General features: G+C 36.9%; 1 protein-coding gene across 4 annotated transcripts in view; it reads right to left on the reverse strand.

Annotated features, from left to right (window-relative positions):
- Positions 1–333: 333 nt before the first annotated feature.
- LOC121313113 (phosphatase and actin regulator 1-like) overlaps positions 334–25,180 on the reverse strand; it is a 330,299-nt gene continuing 305,452 nt past the window's right edge. For 3 of the 4 annotated variants that reach the window (XM_041245294.1, XM_041245292.1, XM_041245293.1), the window contains exons 9-13: positions 24,506–24,561; positions 22,008–22,069; positions 10,477–10,617; positions 2,903–2,979; positions 335–2,586 (exon numbers count right to left, since the gene is read on the reverse strand). In XM_041245294.1, the coding sequence (XP_041101228.1) occupies positions 2,571–2,586; positions 2,903–2,979; positions 10,477–10,617; positions 22,008–22,069; positions 24,506–24,561 (352 nt within the window). In that variant the 3' untranslated portion in view covers positions 335–2,570. Of the gene's footprint in view, positions 2,587–2,902; positions 2,980–10,476; positions 10,618–22,007; positions 22,070–24,505; positions 24,562–25,180 lie in introns of all 4 variants that reach the window. The other variant, XM_041245291.1, reaches the window with a different exon arrangement.

Here is a 25,180-nt window from a genome sequence, read left to right on the forward strand (position 1 = left end):
AAAACAATTCAGGTTTGGGCCTGTTCTCCCATTATACAGACTGTACTACCCAACATGACCAACGTGCGTTTTGGATTGAAAGCATGGGATGTCACAACTGGTAGACATTTAAACAGTGGAGAATACCTAAAGTATAACATTGCTCATCTTTATAAATAAAATAGACTTTGACTATATTTAAATTGAGTAAATCCTTTTAGAGGTCAAACTAAAGCAGTAAACCAGCCAAACTTCCCTTTTGAGGTCAAGGACACTGTACTGTTTCTGGTAAATGTTGTAGATGATGTATATTTTCATCATGAAAGCAAGAGCAGCTAAATAAAATGGCTTTAAAATGACTGTACTTGGTGTTTCCAGATCTTTTAGTCAAATAGAATTCTTCAGAACACCCAAACCAATAGTGTTTTCTCAATTCTTTTTAACAACTTACCCAATAATATATTGTACATTTCTAACTGAAGCAGGAATCCTGGGTGCAATTACCTTTTTACTGTACCTTTTGAATGATCCTTCAACGAGCAACAGTGCCTTTGGGATCTGTACCTTCTAAGCTTATAACTGGCATTAATTTAACAAGTCATTACACATTTTAAGACAGTTAAATGACCCACTCCATCCACCAGCACCACATACAAGCACAAAAAAGAAATTCACTTGTTATTGCTCAAATAGTGTCCCTTAATCGAGTGACGATGGCAGTTCATTTGGTTCTCTGTTTATATTTTTTCTGGGGCATTTTAAATAGTTCATTAGGCTATGCTTTGTAATTAAGCAAAAAGAAAAGTAACTACAACTTTGCAAAAATTTAAAAGATTGTGATGGCCACAATAAATTTTACATGACAGAAAAATTTATTTCAAAATCTTGATTTTTTTTTTTCAGTGGTAAATATATATATATATACTTTTCAAATTTTTTATACAATACATATGTGAATGTGCAGGGAATAAACTTGTCTATGTTCAAATATGTATGCCAAGTTCTTGTCATTTCACACCCTTTCTCTTCATGAACTGAACACTTTCAGAAAACTATCAGATGTACTAAGCTTTTACCCCAGTGCACCACTCACTTGGTGACTGTTTACAAAAATTCAGTTTTAACTATTTGCACACTATTCAAAAAGAGACCTTTTTGGTACCAGCTTTACATTTTGTAAAGGTTGTTTTAGCTGCAGGCACACTTTCTCCTTTCTTGAAGCCTGCTTGTCATTCAGTCACGCTGTAAAATAAGCAAGCACTCTCATACAGCAACAAGTGTCTAAATACAACCGTTAGAAATGCCTTTCTTTTAATAATGCTAACATTTTTCAGGAATTTCCCACATAACAATCCTCGTGCCAATGTAGAAATGATCAGGAAAAGCATAAGTGTCTTGCTCGTTTTCTAATGTTAACTTCATGTTCAGCAAAATCTTAGTGTCTTAGTGCAAGTGTAATAAATACATGTATCGCCCTGCTTCAATTTTGCAGGGCATTCTACACCCAAACCTCCCCCACCACACAGACAAAAATAAAAAATAAATAAAATAAAATGACATCATTTTCACAAACTGGGGGCTCTATTCATAAAACCTTTGCTTGAGTTTATTTTCATTAAAAGAACACCAAACAACATTTTTAATAAAAAAAGTAATTTTGAAACAACCAACTGTAAAACAAATGAGTAAAAGTTAAATAAATAGGGAACTCTCCTTTATCTTAGTTTCAAATATAGCACGCAGTGTTCTCCTTCCAAAGACCTCCAAGAATATGTTAAATTGTTAGGATAACTTTACAGGACAGTAGTATGAACACAATATACAGGAACACTGGCAAACAAACAAGTTGTCTGCACTTTCAATTCACAGTTAGCAATAAATGGTATTATTAGTATTATTGTTATTAGCATTAATATCGTTATGATTATCATTACTTCTGAATTGTGTAATTCAAGCCAATCCCACTTCACCAACAATGTTAGTAAGGAACATTGAATCTATGATAAGACTTGAAACAGTGCATGGAAATCCTTCTAGCGACATTGAAAAAAAGAGAGCTGTGTGATGATACTCAGTTTTAAGACACAGCCATCCCTCCTTAAATTAAACACAGGCTCTGACCCTTTGACGGAAGACAGTGAAGAGCCAAATGGTCTGTTACTAAACACAGCTGGGCGAAGCATGTAGCTCATGATGACTTACAGACACTTCCAAGGAAAGGTAGGTTTTGCTTCACAAACATTGCGCTGATAAGATTGATTAGACAAACTCACATATATACTTAATATGATGGAGCAAGACATTTATGAAGTCAGCAGAGAGCCAGTCGTTGTTGGATGTGGCACATTATCTGTTCCCTGCTTCTGTCAGGGACTCCTGAATATTAGTATGTGTTTTAATGTGGCAGAACCAACAGTAGTCTTTTTTTTTTACATAATGTTAAAGGATATACTGGTTGTATTTAGAAAAAAAAAGGCAATTCAAAAGACGTCTGGCCTTATTGTAGACATGGGCACCTATTACAATTCCAGCACTTAAGGTTCTTTGTGAAAATAAAAAGCCCATATGGCATTTCTTCTTATAGCAGACTTCTAGGGTCTATGAAACCTGAAAAGAAAGAGTTTTACACATAAAGGCATGATCATCAAAGCTTGAGAATCAATTTTCTTATTAGCACTAGCAACATTATATTGTTTGTTTGCTTTGCTCAGGGCATGTACAGTTCATTATAAATCAAAGTCAATCTGCTACTGGTTCTTAACCAGTTTGTGTTTGCAGTTATTCAGTTGCTTCGTGTAACACATATAAATTAACAGAGCACACAAGGTATCTTGTTTCAAGGGACCAGCACTTACAACTGAACTGTTATTTTATTTGTTTTTGTTTTCTTTGAATAGAAGTTCTCTCTCAGATCAATCTGTACCTTGTTAAATGCCGACTTGACTCATGCACCTCCATTTCAGTACTTTTGAACTCATTGAGCTCTTTCCGGATAGCTGCCTGCAATAAAAGCACATTTCTGGGATGAGAAAAGTAGTACAAAGTCTATCAAGGTCAAATATAGGCTTTTATTTAATATACCCCAGGAAACTGTACTTTTTCTGTAATGAGTTCAAATAGAACATGGTGCTTTCTTGTACTCTGTAAAACTTGTCTTGAACAATTCTGGACTTCCATATACAATATATAAAACCCAGAATGAATACCATAGTATTACCTTACTGTCTCAATAAATAAAACAATGACTAACTTTGGACCTGTCAAAAGATCCATGTACAGGGAACATCAGATCAAATGAAATACATGATGCCACGTGTTGAAAAGGAATAAATTCAGTGTCCAATGGTCTTCGTACTGCACTTCTGTTGTGGATTCCAGTACATCTTGGTTTGTTTTTTGCATTTTAAAAGTAATCTGCAGAGCTGCTGCAATGCAGCTGCCTTCAGTTATGCCCAGATCTTCCTCTCCTTTCTCTCCTTTGACTCCCACATCTCCTCCCACATCTCAGAATACCTCTCACTATCTCAAACTCACCCTCTCTAAATCTCACCTCCTCTACTTTCCTTCTGCTTCCTCTATTTCCTCTGACCTCTATATCTTGACTACCGCTCTCTCTCTCTCTATCTCCTTCTGCTAAAAACCTAGGTGTTATTCTTGACCCCTCACTCTTCTTCTTTCAACACATCTCTTCCCTGACACACACTTGACACTTCTTTCTTGGCAACATCTATCGAATCCATCTTTTTCTCACTACTTATGCCACCCAAGCTCAAGCTCTTGTACTCTCCAGATTGGACTACTGTAAATCCGATGTAACATGAGGCAACTTTCAAGCACCTTGTTTGAGGCAACAGTTGCAGCAACTAGTTTCCTGCGACGTTGTCAAGCAATTTCCTCCAGGTTGCTCAAAACTTGATCATTTTGATTTTGTTGCAACGTTTCTGGCAACTTCAGTGAAACAACCGGTCATGATCCAGATTTACGTCGTGTGACCTCTAGACTCCAACTGAGAGAAAAAAAAAAACATGGCTACCGAAAAAGAGACCGCAGTGGGAACAAACGAAGCGATTGCATTGACCGAATGGTTTTCAAGTAAGTTATATACATATTTAAAATGTTAAATCATGTTATTTATGTTATAGTTTAGTTAAATTATTTCACAGAGTTCAAAAAATGGCAAGGCCTAGTCCGTACTGTGAAGCCTGGGAGAAGAGTATGTGTGGAGTCCCATGTTAGCGGAGAGTGAAGCGGGTACAATTGAGAAGCAACTGTTGTCACTGTACCACCAAGTGGGATGTGTACAATGTAACACAATGTTTTTATGTAGTACAATGTATTCAAATTTTTGACAAACCATGTAAAACGGCGTGTTTAAAGGTGTCTGCTAAATATTGAATAATTACTAAGTAATAAGATGGGCTTTTAAAGTTGCCTCACGCTACGATTAAAACATTTCTTTATCACCTGTGAAAACAGTGTAGCGCTTCTTCTTTTTAATAACTGACTGTCACGAAGACGGCTGTACTGGGTGACGTCAGACCAGAAACAGGAACCAGGAAATAAACAACAGAGAGGTGGAGTTGGGTGGAGCTGAGCGATTGGTTTTGCTCAGCATTTAATAATGAACAGACAGAAAATAAAGGTTGTAAAGACAAACAAAAAAAAGACACGGTACTTTTGCCAAAATAAAGAGACAAACAAAACGGACTACACAGACAAACTCAGTGAGCTGATATTTGAACTATTACTATGATTATTACCTCTGTCTCCAATCCTGTTGTCCACTCACCGAACACACAAAACATGCTGCTTTTATGCAGCTGTACTGAGACTCGATTGCTAATCAATCATTAGGTACAACTGCACGTGAATTAATAAAGTGCAATTCCCCGTGCTCGCATATTACATTTTACCTGCACGTGAAGTGCTGTGAAATCCTCATGCCTAAATACAAATATACATTTTAAACAACTTGTGTTCCACAGACTCATTTATATCCTGTGTATTACTATAGACCAACATTAACACACAACACGCAACATATAACATTGAAATACACACAGGGGCGGGCCACATTGCCACACTGACGTATTTAGTTTAAAATACATAAGCGCTGGCAAAACTTATTTATCGCCACTCCACTAGTTCCTAATGAAACAACTGTAGTCTGACTCCAATCACATTCGAATCAGATATAAAAGACCGATTCATAATAAGAATCACACCAGTTACTAATTTCACAATGAACACATTTCTCAATTGTAATAAAGAAACCTGTAAGGTGAGTAGGGAAACACCACGAAAATACCAAAAACCAGAAGCCTTAATTGTAGTACATTAAAATGTATACATTATTGTGTATTCAACCATTAAACAAAATAAAATGTTTTAATTTATTATTATTATTATTATTATTATTATTATTATTATTATTATTATTATTATTATTATTATTATTATTATTTAGACATTTAACAGACGCCTTTATCCAAGGCAACATGCAAGGTTTTATATAATTTATTTACATCATATTCTAATGCTATAGGTTGGGTAAAAGTATGTCCAAATTGAGTTTCCAAAACTAAACCACTCAACCATAAAACGAAAGACTGTAGACTGCTTATTGAAAGGTATATTGTAATATTTTAAAAACATTTTTTTTTAAAAAATCTCTGACATAAGCTGTTACAGTGCATCAGACTTGATGACAGTGGCCTATTAATATTTTTTGTTGACTACAAAATAAATAAATAAATAAAAGTAACGATTTAAAACAAGCTTAAAGAACTTCAGTTAAGACTGTCATAATTCCTGTAACCAGAGCTTACTTTTCTAAATATATATATGTGTAACAGGGGGAGATCTGTGCTGACTCTGCTGGCGTGTTCATGGGGCTGCAGGAAGAGGGCAGCAGTCGTCCAACACCCGCCTATGGGTCACGGCAGTGACAAGGGGAGGTGGGAGAGAGGGGGTGTGGCTTTCCCTCTCTCTCTCTGAGTGGCCGATAGGTGGGTCTTGGGGGAATTGTTAGCCCTATAAAATAACACTCTGCTGCGACAAGGGAGTCAGCCGGGAAATCTTCGCGACAAGCACCTGATCACTTGTGGGGTCTGCCCTTTTAGAAGCGCTGTTCCGGGACTATGAACGGCCGGGAGAAACCAACCCGGCAGGAACGAGAGAATCATAGTGGTAGCGGGGAAACATTGGGCAGAACCCTGAAGTACTGTGTCTAGTAGGCTGAGGGAGCGGGGAGTGTAGGACGGTGACTCGGGTCGTGCGGGTAACGACGACCGTGGTAAAGCTACGAAGTGCAGCACCTTTTGTTTGTAGTTTGATTACAGTGTTTTATTTTCGCCTTTTGTTTTTCCATTATTATTTGAGCACATGCGAGTGCGCCCGCAACTGGCTTAAGTACCAGGATTGGTATTTCCATGGTCCTGTCTATCATTGTTGATAGTCAGGCCACAGACAACAGCACCCTCTGCGGGCTAAAACAAATCACTGACTAGAGTCAGTAAAGAAATAAAACTGGGCACCTGTGTGGTGTTTCAATTACACCTGTCTGTCTCCTGTGTATGACAGTGAATTACCCATTACCCTTCCACAATGTGTATAAACTATAGATGTGCACATATAATAGATAAATAAAATAAAACATTTATTTCAATTTGTAATGTGCTTTTGTTTCAGGTCACAGGTTTTTATGGGTTCCTTCAAATGAAGAATATTTCAAATGGGATAAAAGAAGACAATCCTTGAAGGAATTGTCTGAACATTTGGGCAAATTGAATAGTTTTTGCTTTACAGATCTGTATTTATGTATGTACATATACATGAATTAAAGTGTATGGCTTAATATTGAATTCATGTATGCACAAAATTATTTGTCTTTTTGAATTGCATACACAGCCTCACGTATACAGTGCCTTGAAAAAGTATTCAGACCCCTGACCAATTCTCTCATATTACTGAATTACAAAAGGTACATTGAAATGTCGTTATGTTTGATATTTTATTTTAAAACACTTAAACTCAGAATCAATTATTGTAAGGTGACATTGGCTTTATGTTGGGAAATGTTTTTAAGAAAAATAAAAAACTGAAATATCTTGCTTGCATAAGTATTCAACCCCCACACATTAATATTTGGTAGAGCCACCTTTTGCTGCAATAACAGCTTTAAGTCTTTTGGGGTAAGTAGGTACTAGCTTTGCACACAGTGTCGGAGTGATTTTGGCCCATTCTTCTTGGCAGATTTGCTCCAGGTTGTTCAGGTTGGTTGGATGACGCTTGTGGACCGCAATTTTCAAATAGTGCCACAGATTCTCAATGGGATTGAGATCAGGACTTTGACTGGGCCACTGTAGAACATGCACCTTTTTGTTCTTGAGCCACTTCAATGTTGCTTTGGCCCTGTGCTTGGGATCATTGTCCTGCTGAAAAGTGAATTTCCTCCCAAGCTTCAGTTTTTTAGTGGACTGAAGCAGATTTTCTTGCAGTATTTTCCTGTATTTTGCTCCATCCATTCTTCCTTCAATTGTAACAAAATGCCCATTCCTTGCTGATGAGAAGCATCCCCACAGCATGATGCTGCCACCACCATACTTCACTGTAGGGATGATGTGTCTTGAGGCATGGGCAGTGTTAGGATTGCGCCACACATAGCACTTTGAGTTTTGGCCAAAAAGCTCTATCTTGGTCTCATCTGACCACAAAACCTTTTCCCACATCGCTCTCATGCTTTCTGGCAAACTTCAGACGTGCTTTCAGATGGTACTTTTTGAGTAACGGCTTCTTTCTTGCCACCCTCCCATACAGGCCAGTGTTATGCAGTGTTCTTGATATGGTTGACTGGTGCACCATTACTCCACTCCCAGCCATTGAACTCTGTAGCTCCTTCAAAGTAATTTTTGGCCTCTCTGTGGCTTCTCTCACAAGTCTCCTCCTTGTTTGAGCACTGAGTTTTGAGGGATGGCCTTTTCTTGGCAGTGCCTGGGTGGTGTGATGCAGCTTCCACTTCTTGATTATTGATCCAGCTGTGCTCACTGGGATATCCAAACACGGATATTATTTTGTACCCTTTCCCTAATCTATGCATTTGTATTACTTTATCTCTAACTTCTGTAGAATGCTCTTTGGTCTTCATTTTCCTTCAGATTCACAGCCTTACCAATGATTCTTCAACAGTGGGGTTTTTATCCAGAAAATGTGACAGTAACTTTAATGGTTCACATGTGGAGGCCAATGGTAAGGTAATTGTGTCCTCGTTAGGGCCATTTCTTTCATCGGTGCAAACTGGGAACTTCCACAGCACAGGGGTTGAATACTTATGCAAGCAATATATTTCAGTTTTTTATTTCAGTTTTTTATTTTTCTTAAAAATATTTTCTAACATAAAACCAATGTCACCTTACACCTTATTCAGAGTTTCAGTGTTTTAAAATAAAATATCAAACAGAATGAAATTTCACTGTACCATTTGTAATTCAGTAATATGAGAGAATTGGTCAGGGGTCTGAATACTTTTGCAAGCCACTGTATAAGCATTTTATTCACTTAACTTTTATTGTTGTAAGACTACATACTGGTTATGCACCTACATTATGAGATACATTACCATTCTATAAAAAATGTATTAATTGTTTCCTGAAAAAGTTGCCATTGGAAGTTGCCTGGTGTTACATAGAAGTTGAAGCAACTTGGTTGCCAGCAACTCTTTTGATGCAACAGTTGCCAGGAAAATTTGCCTCGTGTTACATTGGCTTAACTCTCTCCTTGCTGGTCTCCTTGTTTTCCGCTATCCGCCCCCTTCAGCTCATTCAAAATTCTGCTGCTCGTCATGTTTTCTTCCAAACTCCCTACTCTCACGCTACCCCTCTGCTTCATACCCATCTTTGCTTGCATTCCATTCAAGTGTTTACTTGCCTACTGCTCTCTTCACCACACTGCCCCTCCTACCTCCGATCCCTTGTGTCTCTCTACACTCCCTCTCGCACTCTCTGCTCCTCCTGTACTGGCTGACTAGTCATGCCTTCCCTCTACTCTCCGTCCTCCTGTGCCCGCTGCTTCTCCTCTCTAGCACCTCTCTGGTGGAACCAGCTAGTGAAGAACTTCAAGACTGCTTTGTCTCTCACTGCCTCCTCAAGACCCCCCTGTTTAGACTGCACTTGTCGATTTCTTGGTTTACCCCTCCTACTATGCACTGGACTTGCCTGACCTATGCACCACGTTACTGGATCCTCAGCTAATGCACTATCCTAGCACTATTGCATTACTACCATGTCACTGTAGATATAACTTGTTGTAATCCTAACGTGTTGAATCCTAGTTCATATTGGATTCAATTAGTATTATTGCACTTACTGTAAACTATACTGTATTTAGATTTGTGTAGCCTCTTATGCACAAAAACAAATAGAAACTCCAATGCAGTAGTATTCCAAGTATGAGACACTGCATAAAAATGAGAATGTTTAAAACTTGGGGCTATTTTGCAGACTTTCTTTACAGAGGAAAATATGCATTTTATGAAGTTAATATTGTTTAGAAAAGGGGTATATTACTACTTCCAACATGATTTCACGTGACAGCCTGACCCATTTCCATAAATCACAAGAGATACAATATGTTGGTCCAATTGCTCCAGGACTCTTGTTCGGCTTAATCCGCAATTTTGCGTAACCTAAAATCTGGCAGCGTAGCTATCGGCTTCTTTCTAATGTGGTGTTATTGCTGCAATATGCCACTGTTGCTGTATTGAGTTACTGTGGATGTTATAAAAGTGTTAGCTCTGCAATGGAAGTAGAAAATGCCTTACGATGTCTCAATGCCAAATAATGGCAGCACAAACCTTTCCGTTCTTGACCCTTTTCAGCTAATTAATTTTTTTTTTTTTTTTTTTTTTTTACTTGCTGAAAGACTAATACTAAATAATTATCCGCTGAAATGCTGTATGAGGAGGTTGTTTGTTTAAACGTGAATCTATATAATAAAGTATTTGTATGCTCATTAAAATGGAAAAAAATATATTTGCAGATTCACACCAGGAGCAATTGTGAGCATACTGACATTTACTTCTCCAGCAATGAGAATCGTTGCCTCTGTTTGTAAGCATTTCTTTAATATGCCACCACTGATACAAAATGAAAATCCCCATAGCAAACAAAATGAGACAAAATAATTGACTCACTAGATAGCAGAAGGCTGCATATTCAAAAGCATTGTTTTTTGACAAGATAGAGATGACGTTTTAACTTAATGGGACTTTTTTTAGGGACCGAAATTAAATTTGAGCTACTGTAGTTTGCATTTTTGTATTTATTTGTTTACACAAAGGGACCTATTTTAATTATCAGGAACCTTATGACCTGCTGTAATTTAAATCTACAAAATAGTGTCCCATGACTAGCCAACTAGAAGGATGCTGTAATACTACAATGCTTAATTGGGTTTTTGTACTTTTTGTTTTTGGTCAGGTGAAGTCTCTTTTCCCCTTACTTTGTCAGCTGCTGTTAGCCGCGTCCATGGCTTGTCTGCACGCCTGTCGTAGTCTTGTGCATCGGCCAGCTCCACATAGTCACTGAAGCGGATCAGGATCCTCTTTTCTCGCAGCTCCTCTACTGTAGGCCTCTGACTCAGCTGAAAAACAAGCAGTCAAAGAGTTTAAATGAAGTAACCAAATGACACAATGACTCTTTCAAAATTGTACAGCTATGGCCAAAAGTTTTGCATCAACCTATAAAATTACCTAACTTTGCATTATAAAGGTTAATGAAACCGCTGAATAAAACCTTACAGGTGTTAAAGGGCAGTACAGAATTACATACCGCTTTGTAGTTTTTCATATTCTTAACAAAAAACTGACAAATTAAAAAATGTGACATTTGGAAATCTAACATGAAATACTGTACATACTTTTGCAATACCATTTTGTAGTTTCTTTGATTATATGTTAAATAAAATTCAGTTCTCTGAGTTAATATGTTATTTAACTGTAATTTAAGCATAATCAGTTCAGTATATTTCAAAGGAAACTTTCCTTCAGCTTCTCTAATTCTATTTTCTAGTGTTAGTATTTTCCAGTGATACTTTTTTTGGCTGAAGTATCACTTATAATTCTGCCTCAATAAAGGCTTTAAGGGTGTCCCATAAAATATTTGGAGAAACTCTATTGGCTTTTTAATGAAGTCTACACATGTGTTATCATTAACCAATGAGTTGTTAAATCTCCATTTACTTTGCATGTGCAAAATGTGGATGTCAATCAACCTTTGTTTAATATAGCACCCTTTGCAACAAGTTGCCACTAAGTGCTTCACATGGGCACAACAAGAAAATATACATAGCAGTAAGCATTAGAAGCAGACCAACAAATTAATAAATACAATAAAATACATAAGTACAGTAAAATAATAAAAGCAATAAAACATACAGTAAAAAGTCAATAGTAGTAATCATGTATATGTGACCAGGATGGCTGATGGTCAGACCCGGAAGAGAATGGACACAGACAGTCAGTACTGCAGGGTATGAAAAGCGCTGCTCGTGCACTTAATAATACATGAACAAAAGGTTTAAACAAAACAGAACACGTACTCCAAACAAAACGGCACATCGGCCAAAACAGACAAACAAAACAAACACACACGGAAAAAACAAGTCTCGTGCTAGTCTAAACTAGCATGCACAGCAATTGTTATTTTAAGACTGACTATCTTGTCTCACGACTCACGTTTCTGGTTCCACCCTGAAACCAACGACCCGACTCTGTGAAAGCTGCAGGTTCTTATAGTGTTGGCGATTGAGTCAGAAGATAACAGCACATTGTTTACCACTTTGATAATGGCCGTTTCAGTACTGTGACCAGGAGTGAAGCCTGACTGAAATTTCTCATATATATTACATGCTGCAAGGAATGAGTTTAGTTGATTTGCCACCACTCTCTCTAATACGTTTGATAAAAAGTGGAGATTAGAAATGGGCCTACAATTATTAAGAACTCCTGGATCCAAAGTAGGTTTTTTAAGCAGTGGTTTTACCAGGGCAACCTTAAATGAGCCAGGAACAGTAAAATCGTATCCAAGATGTAAAATCAATCCAAGATGACATTTCTTTCAATAGTTTAGTAGGAATTGGGTCTAATGAACAAGTAGTAGGTGTTGCCTTAATAACTAGATTAGTTCAATTCAATTGGCTCAATAAAGAAAAATAATCAAAAATGTGAGTAGCAGTGTTAGTATTTGAATTTGGGTCATTGGATTTGGCCGCAATGTTTGATATCTGGTTTCTTATATCAGCAGTTTTATTATTAAAGTGATTCATAAAGTCATCACTGTTTGCTCTTACTGATGTTTTCGTAAAAGGCTCTTTTTGCTGGTTTGTAAGTAGAGCTATTGTGTTAAAGAAATCAAGGATTACTTTTATTTGTTTCTATTAAGTTTGAGTAACAAGCTGACCTGGCAGAGAATAGTGCAGCCTTTAATTCAAGACACTGTCTTTCCAGGCAAGGTAAAAAAAAACAACAAACAAACTTGTAATATTGTGGCTTTCCATCTATGTTCAAATTTACGACATGTTTGTTTGAGGACACATGTTGTGTCACTGAACGGGGGGGGAGAATCTTTTAGATTTTAGCGGTGCTACAGTGCCCAAGATATTGGTTAAGGTTGTGTTATCTAGTAATACATCAATACATCCTGAATGGATAAGTGCTGATGCCATTGTGATTGATAATGGAGCACGGACAGAAGTATGAATTACTTTAATGTTTTAATTTAATGTCTTTCAATATAGAATTTGAAACAAAAAAAATGATCTACTCTTGAAAATCTTTTATGAGCACGGGGAAAAAAGTATTCTCTAGACAACGCGTTAAAAGCTCTCCATATATCTACAAGACTCAGTTGTTTACAAATATTTGTAAGCATTGCATTGTCTTTTTTATGTTTAGGAAAATTTGATTTATCCACATATTCATCTATAGCTGCATTAAAATCTCTTAATATTATAGGCGCATCTCCCCACTTAAACGACAAAAAACAGTGTTAGTGTTAAGTGCATAAACATTTGCTCTAATCAACTGTTTATCAAATAATTTGGTATTAATGACTATAAATATGCCATCATCACCTTGTATTAAGTCAATTAAACCAAATTTCAACCAGCTGCCAATTAGAATCAATGTACCTCTCGACTTAAAGTTATAACAGGTTGCGTATACATGACCCACCCAACCAGTTTCTCTCTTTCACTTTCAGTTAGATGTGATTCCTGCACTAGTGTTATATCACAATTAACTTAAACTTAACTTAACTTAAAGTAAATAAATATTTTTTCCCTTTTTACTGGGTTAGAAAAACCTTAGGGAAGGTGTTTTTTGTATTACAATGAAAAATGATTTAGTTGTAATATTATTAAAGGATAAGTTATAGGGTCCCTCATATATGAAATGTTTGTTTTATTAAATTTCTATTTTTTCTTTCCTGGGAAAAACGTGGTGAAAAGTACCCTTGATGAAACTTTCTGCTTCTTTCACGTAAATTAAGGTTTGTTTTTTGTATGGGGCTTTCATCAATGCACGATAGGTCACACCATATCAGGCATCACTCTCCCAAAAGAACTTCTTAATGTGCGTGTACTCCATCCTTCTACTGAAAGAACTTCTTAATGTGCGTGTACTCCATCCTTCTATTGAAACAACTTCTTAATGTGCGTGTACTCCATCCTTCTACTGAAACAACTTCTTAATGTGCGTGTACTCTATCCTTCTACTAAAACAACTTCTTAATGTGCGTGTACTCTATCCTTCTATTGAAAGAACTTCTTAATGTGCGTGTACTCTATCCTTCTACTGAAACAACTTCTTAATGTGCGTGTACTCCATCCTTCTACTGAAACAACTTCTTAATGTGCGTGTACTCCATCCTTCTACTGAAAGAACTTCTTAATGTGCGTGTACTCCATCCTTCTACTGAAACAACTTCTTAATGTGCGTGTACTCCATCCTTCTACTGAAACAACTTCTTAATGTGCGTGTACTCTATCCTTCTACTAAAACAACTTCTTAATGTGTGTGTACTCTATCCTTCTACTAAAACAACTTCTTAATGTGCGTGTACTCTATCCTTCTATTGAAAGAACTTCTTAATGTGCGTGTACTCTATCCTTCTACTAAAACAACTTCTTAATGTGCGTGTACTCTATCCTTCTACTAAAACAACTTCTTAATGTGCGTGTACTCTATCCTTCTATTGAAAGAACTTCTTAATGTGCGTGTACTCTATCCTTCTACTAAAACAACTTCTTAATGTGCGTGTACTCCATCCTTCTACTGAAACAACTTCTTAATGTGCGTGTACTCTATCCTTCTACTAAAACAACTTCTTAATGTGCGTGTACTCTATCCTTCTACTAAAACAACTTCTTAATGTGCGTGTACTCTATCCTTCTACTGAAACAACTTCTTAATGTGCGTGTACTCCATCCTTCTACTGAAACAACTTCTTAATGTGCGTGTACTCCATCCTTCTACTGAAAGAACTTCTTAATGTGCGTGTACTCCATCCTTCTATTGAAAGAACTTCTTAATGTGCGTGTACTCTATCCTTCTACTGAAACAACTTCTTAATGTGCGTGTACTCTATCCTTCTACTAAAACAACTTCTTAATGTGCGTGTACTCTATCCTTCTACTAAAACAACTTCTTAATGTGCGTGTACTCTATCCTTCTATTGAAAGAACTTCTTAATGTGCGTGTACTCTATCCTTCTACTAAAACAACTTCTTAATGTGCGTGTACTCTATCCTTCTACTAAAACAACTTCTTAATGTGCGTGTACTCTATCCTTCTATTGAAAGAACTTCTTAATGTGCGTGTACTCCATCCTTCTACTGAAACAACTTCTTAATGTGCGTGTACTCCATCCTTCTACTGAAACAACTTCTTAATGTGCGTGTACTCTATCCTTCTACTGAAAGAACTTCTTAATGTGCGTGTACTCCATCCTTCTATTGAAAGAACTTCTTAATGTGCGTGTACTCCATCCTTCTATTGAAAGAACTTCTTAATGTGCGTGTACTCCATCCTTCTATTGAAAGAACTTCTTAATGTGCGCGTACTCCATCCTTCTACTGAAACAACTTCTTAATGTGCGTGTACTCCATCCTTCTACTGAAACAACTTCTTAATGTGCGTGTACTCCATCCTTCTACTGAAACAACTTCTTAATGTGCGTGTACTCTATCCTTCTACTGAAAGAACTTCTTAATGTGCGTGTACTCCATCCTTCTATTGAAAGAACTTCTTAATGTGCGTGTACTCCATCCTTCTATTGAAAGAACTTCTTAATGTGCGTGTACTCCATCCTTCTACTGAAAGAACTTCTTAATGTGCGTGTACTCCATCCTTCTACAGAAACAACTTCTTAATGTGCGTGTACTCCATCCTTCTATTGAAAGAACTTCTTAATGTGCGCATACTCCATCCTTCTACTGAAAGAAATTCTTAATGTGCGTGTACTCCATCCTTTTCCTTTGTACTACTGTGGAAAAGTCTCCATATATGGAGACGCGAACTCCCTGATGTGAACTTCTGTTGTGCTAAAGTCATTATTTTTTGCTTGTCCTGAAAACGTAATAGTTTTGCTATTACTGGCCTGGGGCTGTTGCTCTGGTTAACTGACTGTCTCTCTACTCTATGTGCATGCTCTACCTCAGGTGCTGAGCCCTTCTTGAATTTGTCTGTTTGAAATAACTCAGTCGGCAATTTTTTAATAAACAGTCGGTTTGATTGGTAATCTCTTGCTCTCTGTCTCTGTCAGCTTGTCCACTGCATGTTTTACCTCAGTGGTGGATTGTAGCAGTACTTCTAGTACTGTTTTGATGCTGCATAGCTCTTCCATCACTGACTCGCCGTTAATAGTTACTGAAGTTGCCGCGTACTCTGTCCATGAGAAGTCGAAAGTTTTCTTTTATTTATTTGTTGTTTTCTGCTGTTTTATATCGCCAAAGCAATTTCAACTCTACTTTTCTTTTAAGCTAAAGCTAAGTATAGATAACCTGTCTACAGCAGCATTGTGTTACAAAAAGAGCTTAAGAGTTACTTTGTTGTGTAATCTTTTTTTCTTAAAATAAAACTGCATTTCAGTGGACATTATGTATATTACAGTTTTCACCCTACTTATGAGGAGCCAGTCTTTGCACAAAAAATGACTGAACAAAGATTTGTTTTATATTTTCCTGTGTATTTTCTCTCATGTGCTTCCTAGCACAACATGCTGATACCCTATATTTGAGGGAACCAGAACCAGAGTACGTGAGCGAAGTTGAGCATTAATAAACACACCTCTTTGTTCTCTTCCTCTTTGAAACCGCTCGCTCAAAGGCTTTTATTTCCCCAGTCTGCTCTGCTCCAGTGCTAGTGTAAATCCCTTCCAAAATGTAGAGATGTGCGAACTGGTTTCTTTGAAATCGGGTACCCGGTTCCTGCTTTGGAAGCGACGAACTGGATACAAATACCAGGGATCCGGTTCCAGTGAGTACTGTTATGTTTTTAGTAAAACTGATTATTAACATTAATTTCTGTCAAAAATACATTTGATAACTATAATTGACACATTCACACAAAAAGTCTGCTAAATATTTATTACAGTAATAACAAGGTTTTTAAAGTTTTTATTATTATTATTATTATTATTATTATTATTATTATTATTATTATTATTATTATTATTATTATTATTATTATTATTGATTATATTTCTTTCCCTGTAGAATAATTCAATCTCATTTTTACATGAATTAATGAAAACGCTTTGGGTAAACTGAATCTTCTGCATCCCGATGGGATAATTCGCAAGACAACCCCAAGCCGAACACGACATGATTTCTGCTATTTAAAAAAGTAATTTAACCCCAAACCGATGGGGAAATATTTCTGCTTAGGATCCTAACATACACTGACCCTTTGGCACATACCATGTGGTTAAAGATCTGTTTAATTGTGTAAGCTTTGTGAAATTTGCAATTAACATGGTTCAAAAACATCTTTTGGAGCGTGTGTTAGAGCAGGAGCGGTGCCAGAGGTTTTTTGCGCTTACGCTCTGATGGGAACAAAATGTCTATTTGCAAGTGAAGCACAAGAATCATAGACAGGAAAGAAAAGTGGGGTATTGGTTGTGTTTTGTCAATTTCAAAGGGGTTGTTGGTTATATGTTTGTTTTTTGCTGTTTGTTTTTTGTTTGTGGATTGATAGTTTGATTTGCTGCACTGTTATGCAGAAATATAGCCAGACTACAGTAAGCCTTAAAAAGTGAAGTGATTACAAATCACATTCATGCTCTGATAAAATGCAGTAGTTGTACAGTATGTGTGGATAAGTTGATCCATTTGTCATGAAATTTCTGCAAGTCCCATCATAATTCAGATTTCATTATTTCATACATAAAGATGGTGCAAATTTTATTGTGTCTGTTTCTTGGTTAGGTCTAAATTCCTGTGTATATCAGTATTAGTATATTTTCCCAATAATCCTTTGGATAACCAAGACAACAGAATGTGTTGTCCTGTTCATGTTTGAACTAGTCCCCTTCAAGAAAGAACATGAATATGCATACAGGCTGACTGAAGGGAATGAACATCTACAGTGGCTTGCGAAAGTATTGACCCCCCCCCCCTTGGCATTTTTCCTATTTTGTTGCCTTACCCTGGAATTCAAACAGATTTTTTGGGGGTTTGTATCATTTGATTTACACAACATGGCTACCACTTTGAAGATGCAAAATATTTTTTATTCTGAAACAAACAAGAAACAAGACAAAAAAACAGAAAACTTGAGCATGCATAAGTATTCACCCCCCCAAAGTCAATACTTTGTAGAGCCACCTTTTGCAGCAATTACAGCTGCAAGTCTCTTGGGGTATGCATCTATAAGCTTGGCACATCTAGCCACTGGGATTTTTGCCCATTCTTCAAGGCAAAACTGCTCCAGCTCCTTCAATTTGGATGGGTTCCGCTGGTGTACAGCAATCTTTAAGTCATACCACAGATTCTCAATTGGATTGAGGTCTGGGCTTTGACTAGGCCATTCCAAGACATTTAAATGTTTCCCCTTAAACCACTCGAGTGTTGCTTTAGCAGTATGCTTAGGGTCATTGTCCTGCTGGAAGGTAAACCTCCGTCCCAGTCTCAAATCTCTGGAAGACTGAAACAGGTTTCCCTCAAGAATCCATCATTCCTTCAATTCTGACCATTTTCCCAGTCCCTGCCGATGAAAAACATCCCCACAGCATGATGCTGCCACCACCATGCTTCACTGTGGGGATGGTGTTCTCGGGGTGATGAGAGGTGTTGGGTTTGCACCAGACATAGCGTTTTCCTTGATGGCCAAAAAGCTAAATTTTAGTCTCATCTGACCAGAGTACCTTCTTCCATATGTTTGGGGAGTCTCCCACATGCCTTTTGGCGAACACCAAATGTGTTTGCTTATTTTTTTCTTTAAGCAATGGCTTTTTTCTGGCCACTCTTCTGTAAAGCCCAGCTCTGTGGAGTGTACTGCTTAAAGTGGTCCTATGGACAAATACTCCAATCTACACTGTGGAGCTTTGCAGCTCCTTCAGGGTTATCTTTGGTCTCTTTGTTGCCTCTCTGATTAATGCCCTCCTTGCCTGGTCCGTGAGTTTTGGTGGGCGGCCCTCTCTTGCCAGGTTTGTTGTGGTGCCATATTCTTTCCATTTTTTCATAATGGCTTTAATGGTGCTCCGTGGGATGTTCAAAGTTTCGGATATTTTTTTATAACCCAACCCTGATCTGTACTTCTCCACAACTTTGTCCCTGACCTGTTTGGAGAGCTCCTTGGTCTTCATGGTGCCGCTTGCTTGGTGGCACCCCTTGCTTAGTGGTGTTGCAGACTCTGGGGCCTTTCAGAACAGGTGTATATATACTGAGATCATGTGACAGATCATGTGACACTTAGATTGCACACAGGTGGACTTTATTTAACTAATTATGTGACTTCTGAAGGTAATTGGTTGCACCAGATCTTATTTAGAGGCTTAACAGCAAAGGGGGTGAATACATATGCACGCACCACTTTTCCGTTATTTATTTTTTAGAATTTTTTTAAACAAGTTATTTTTTTCATTTCACTTCACCAATTTGGACTATTTTGTGTATGTCCATTACATGAAATCAAAATAAAAATCAATTTTAATTCCAGGTTGTAAGGCAAAAAAATAGGAAAAATGGGGGGTCAATACTTTCGCAAGCCACTGTAGCGTGTGCTTGTCCAAAACACATAGGCAACTAATAGACAGACTGGTTGTGACAGGCCCATTGTTCAGAGATATTTACTTACCAGAATAGTAATTTCAAAAGGGTCCTGGGAAGAAAGATGTCTATGGTACAGTACATGTAAACAACCAAACCACTTAAAAACTAATTGTTTTTAATCTTTTTTTGTATGTCCATTTTGTGCACCTCTGCGGGAGCATTTGGCTGGAGCCCCAGAACTGCATGGCTTTTATCTTCCATTATTAGCCCCTGAAAATATTGTGCACAGTGAATTTGCAAAGAATCTATAACACAGTTGTCTTGTCAGGGCACCAGTCTTTCCTGCTGGGGTTATATTGTGGGATCTGTTTATTTTCATATTGTGAGAAGAATACCTTCTTTAAAACTATTTGAAGTGCACTCACTGCGAATATATTAAAGTACATTTCTTTTCTGTCTACTTAAAACATTTTAAATGGTTCACATGGGAGACATAGTGGTTGGGATTGTTCTGTCTATACACAGTTTTCCATCTTAAAAATATTTTGGGAACTGAAAAATGAGTGTGTGTTTGGAATGTGTACTGTAACAATGGTGGGCATTAGTGGATTGAGAGCTGATTTCGTATGCAAAAAATAAAAGTTGCTTTCAGCTTCTTGCAATTTACTGTGAAAAAATAGGCATTTTATTTTTCTTGCAGTCTTTCACAATGGCTGCGTTCCTAAATTCAACGCTGAGAAGCAACAACTCTTAAAATCGTTCCTACATACCGTTAACTGTAATTCAGCTCATGTATATGCTTAAATGCCCTTGTGGGCTAGCATATATAAGACAAACAAACAAACAAAAAAAAATATATGCATAGCAGAAAACAAAGCTGCAATCAGAAATAACAATATGGATTATGTCACTGTGAGACATTACAAAGCCATGAATCATGGCTCTGCTTCAAGTTTAAAGTTTATAGCGACTGAAAAAGTTTTAACTCCTATTAGAAGTGGTAATGTAATTAAACGATTGTTAAGAAGACCTGACGAAGGCCCGTTGAGTAGAGTAAATAAAGCACTAGAGTCTAACAAGTGCAAGAGAAAACAAATTGTTCTTTCTGTTGATACAAAGCTAAATATAATACAAGATCTTGAAAAGGGAGAACAAGCAGCAAAACTGGCACATGAATACAATCCCACTCATCTTCATAGCCCCCATCTGGATTGAAATAGAATCAACAAAATTTCAATCCATGGTCTGCACTGAATGAAACCTACTTGTGTGTGTGTGTGTGTGTGTGTGTGTGTGTGTGTGTGTGTGTGTGTGTGTGTGTGTGTGTGTGTATATATATATATATATATATATATATATATATATATATAGTTTGCATTTGTTTACATTCGCAGTAAATGAAACAAACCTTTATTTTTTGGATTGTCAAAAATTATACTGTACAGTCAATTCTGTGAGTTTTTTTTGTTTTAAAATTGTTTGCATACATTTACTACATGCATAATAAATGACAGAAAACGTCATTTTTTTCTAATGACAAAATTATGCTGTGATAAACTACTGTACAGTTTTGTTATAAAGAGTGTTTGCATTTGTTTATATAGCATGAATGTATTTTCCACCAAAATCCTAGTCCCCAGTTGATTGTATATAGTTCTCTGTTCCCTGGGAAACTTGGGAGATATAACCTGCACTTTTGTATTGCATTTTTTGATTGGGGTGTTTTGGTCAGGTCATAATCTCTACACCCTTCAGTCATTCTCGGCTGAGTGGAGGAAATAAAAGGACCAGAAACATGTGACGATTTACTTCATTTGAACTATTTTGCAGTCCTAAGAAAATAAAGACCCTTACTGTCTCAGTGTCCTTTAATGAGCAATGCAACACAGCTGGTCTAGCAAGGTCAAGGAAAGACTTCACCACACAACACAACCACCCAGAGCTCCATAGACGTGGTGGCAAGCACAGAGGAGTGCTGGCTTGCAGAACCCCCGGTTACATTTACATGCAAATTACACAAAACATACTTTTTTCTAATGATTTTCTGTCAATGAACGTATACCTTACTAAAACACTGCCCTTTTTTCTTGTGCTCGTCTTGAGCTGTCATAGATGAAAGTCAAAACCAGTTTTTATAATTAACCATCCTTGCACGGCAACCATGATATAAAGCGGGTCCACCTGCACTGAATTTAGCAATATTCCATTTTATTTTGGGGTTATATATTTATGAACGGATCATGTTTTAGGTTACAGATCAACTGCAGGTTCTCACAACCGCACAGGGCTTGCTCATAATTATTGCATTTATGCTGAGTTGTACTGTGTACAGGTTGATGTTATGTAAGAGCATTTATTGTAATGCCTGCTTAAGTATCTTCAAAGTAACAGATGACTGGATTTTTGCCACTCTACTAACCTTGGCTCAAATATGGTAGTCATTTTTAAGAACAGTGTCATCTCTAGATGCTGCTGACAACAGCCGAATAGAACCGTGTTGTTGATATCCATTGAAGTGGTGCTATCAACAACAACACACACCCTGGAGTGTCATAGAGAGAGGTATCCACTGGCTATAAGGTAATTTGAAATAAAATACAAAAAAAAACCCAAAAAACATCCAACAAATATGTTAGAAGAGAAACGTGGCGTTCATTATTAAAGTAAACAACACTAAAGAACAATTGCAAATCAAAAGATAACAATTAAATTAAAAAAAATACAATTAAAAATAAGGTAAAGAAAAAACATTCCTTTCATACCTTTCGGCTTAACCTTCTTTTGATTTCTCGCCTTTCATCCTGCTCCTCTTGTTCATTCCTTGCTGTAAATGATGGAACAAGTTAAACATGCTCTATGTTACAGTATTATTTTTTTTTATTGTTGTACATAGCATGTAACCATTAAACAACAAAACATGGTGCTTTATGCAAGGTTAATTCATGGAAAGTTACATTTTTGCTTCACTATATGTGCATTATTGAGAGGGAGAATTTTTTAGTCTAAGTGGGTTGTTATGTGTCCAGCAGCGCCCCCCAACCCCTCCCCCATTTATAACACTCTTCGGTTATATCGCTCATTATTGTGTGTCCCCACGAGACCCCGGTTATAGCGAGGGAACACTGTATAGAGTGTTAAAAAACAAAATAACTCCCTCATTATAATGCATATACAGTGAAGCAAAAATGTAACTTTCTGTGAATTAACCATGCATAAAGCACCATGTAATCAACGCTATATTATTTACCAAAAAAAAAAAAGTAACATTCCCACTCATGGATCATTTTAATTAGCAGTTTTTAAACTATAAATAGCCTGGCTAAACGGCATTTGGGAGTTCAGTTCGAAGCGACAGACAAGCAAACCAAGAGCAAGAAGGAGAGTGGGTTGGGAGAGGGGAAGAGGGGATGGGCTCGCCCGTGGCTTGGCTGACTGAGAGGGGCTGAAGAGAAGCTGAAGCGTCTCATCTCCCGGAAAAAGCTGCAGCTCCTCTCGCAGCAAAAAAGTAAATACATTAAGAAAGATAAGCACGTAATAAGCCTAATATTTATTTAGTTATAAAACAAATGCTGAATAAGAGGTCTGTGTTATAAATTGCCAGTGCAGCTTTTCTTCAGTTCAGATACTGTATCAAAAAGGAGAGACAGAAATGTTAGTTAGACTGAGAAGTTGTTTACAGTTTGAACAACACCGGTACTGTATTTACTGTAGAAATATTGCATGAATGCTGTAGGAGCGTTATATCCGAGGAGCTTTATAACCGAGAGTCTTGTAGCGAGGGAGCACTGTGTGTGTGTGTCTATATATATATATATATATATATATATATATATATATATATATATATATATATATATATATATATATATATATATATATATATATATCACACACACGCACACATACACAAGGTTCTCCCCAGGTCTTTTCAGCCATGTGGCAGGCCCGACAAAGTGGCTATCACCAACCGACTGAAAAAACCTGATCCTCCCGTCTTGCAGATGTTACTTTGACTTTAACAAAAAGGACTGATTGCGCTTGTAGCAGACGAGTTCACTTGCGCCTTGTTGGGTGGAAAATTATCTTGGAACCACATGACAACTGTGTTAAATCTTGACACAACATTTAACCAGTTAGAGAGTTGAAGGGGTGGGTTTTCTGTGTTAAGCACTCCAGAGGCTAAAACGTTAAAATGACTGCTAAAAAAATAGCCAGATATTTTCAAAGCAAAAATAGTGACAATGAATGCAGGGGTTCAAAATAAGCTGACGATCGGAGCAATCCACCGCCTAATACTATATTTGCGCTGACTACTTTATTAAAAAAAATATTAAGATTATTTTTGGGTATTATCATTCAGTCAATTTGACGTATTATTATAGTGTATACTGGAAGGTGATATATAATACATAATAAGTTATACATATGGACCAAAAAAAAAAAAACTATTCCTTTTGTTGAGATATCGTCAAAATATGTACCCAGGTGCTTGTGAGAGATATTGTGGGTTCATGTATAAAGGCTGTATGGGATATCAGCTGATATATAAATGCTTAAGTGCAGAGGTGCTGGATTATTAAACTCTGTTTTCATGCAACAGGTATGATGGTAACCAAACATGTGCGAGTACTGTTGTGTAAAAAAAACATATATATGTGTGTGTGTGTGTGTGTGTGTGTGTGTTATAGTTATTAAACTGATATCATGAGGTCAATAATGAACCAATACAGTGAAAAGACACTGGCATTCCCACAACTGTAATTTGATAGCAATAAAAATAAACTCTATCCATCCACATTTCTGTGAACATTGAAGCAGATCAATTAATTACAGAAGCCACTGTGTCTTTATCTATACAGGAATGACCTAGCTTTTAAAAGGGTAAACAGTTACAGCCATAACAACCTGAATACATTTTTGGAAAGATATGTTGTGTTTGGAATTGAACACACAAACCATACCAAATCACCGAAATTATTTTAAATGGTAAGTCAATAAATGTGAAACAAACAAGCACAACTCCAGTTGAAGAATTAATATTTTTTTTAATAACTCTAGAAATGGAATTCCCTTCTCCACAAAAAGATAATTTGTTTGGCTTACTTCAGTTCAAACTCCTCTGAAATGTTAGAAGAATTTCCTGATAAAACCATTTCACTAGTCTCTGCAGTTTTTAAAATAGAAATGAGATAATGATGCAATAAAATAAGACTACAGAAATCTGCATCCCAGATTATATACATTGTGCTCTGTTACTTACGTTTGAGAATATTTCTCTGTTCCAATTCTTCTGCAGTTGGCCTCTGACTTAACCGCCTGTGAAATAAAACATGGATCAGTTTCTGAACAGCGGTGGCTGGTGGCCCAAACAAATGGGGAGGCAGAAAAAAGGCAGAGAGCTTGGGGATCCTATTAAACCCCCAGCAGCAGTAGAATCCTATTACTGTATTCTGACTGACAACACTTTTCATATTATTATTATTATTATTATTATTATTATTATTATTATTATTATTATGATGATTTATTTAGCAGATGCCTTTATCCAAGGTGACTTACAGGTGATTTAGGGCAGTATTATACCGTGTTACAATGCAATAATGTGGCCCCTATTTCAGCAAATCCAGTGCATAGTATTAGGATAGGGTAGGTCAAGAGATCTACAAGTGCAGCCTAAACAGCTTTTACCCCAATTCAGCTGTTAAACACATTTTCTCCACTAGCCAACAGAGTAAAGACTACAATAGCCCATCATAATTTATTCTAATAAACTTAACTGTTACACACTTTCCTGTTAAACAATGAATTTATATAGCATTCAGATTTCAAGACCACGTTACTAACATACTTTACATACAATACTTTCTAAACAAAGTTGTTAAAGCTGGACAAAGGCAGACACAAAATCAAGCACATACCACCGACTTAAATTGCT

Source organism: Polyodon spathula, chromosome 3, assembly GCF_017654505.1.
Source record: "Polyodon spathula isolate WHYD16114869_AA chromosome 3, ASM1765450v1, whole genome shotgun sequence".
NCBI classification, from domain to species: Eukaryota; Metazoa; Chordata; class Actinopteri; order Acipenseriformes; family Polyodontidae; genus Polyodon; species Polyodon spathula.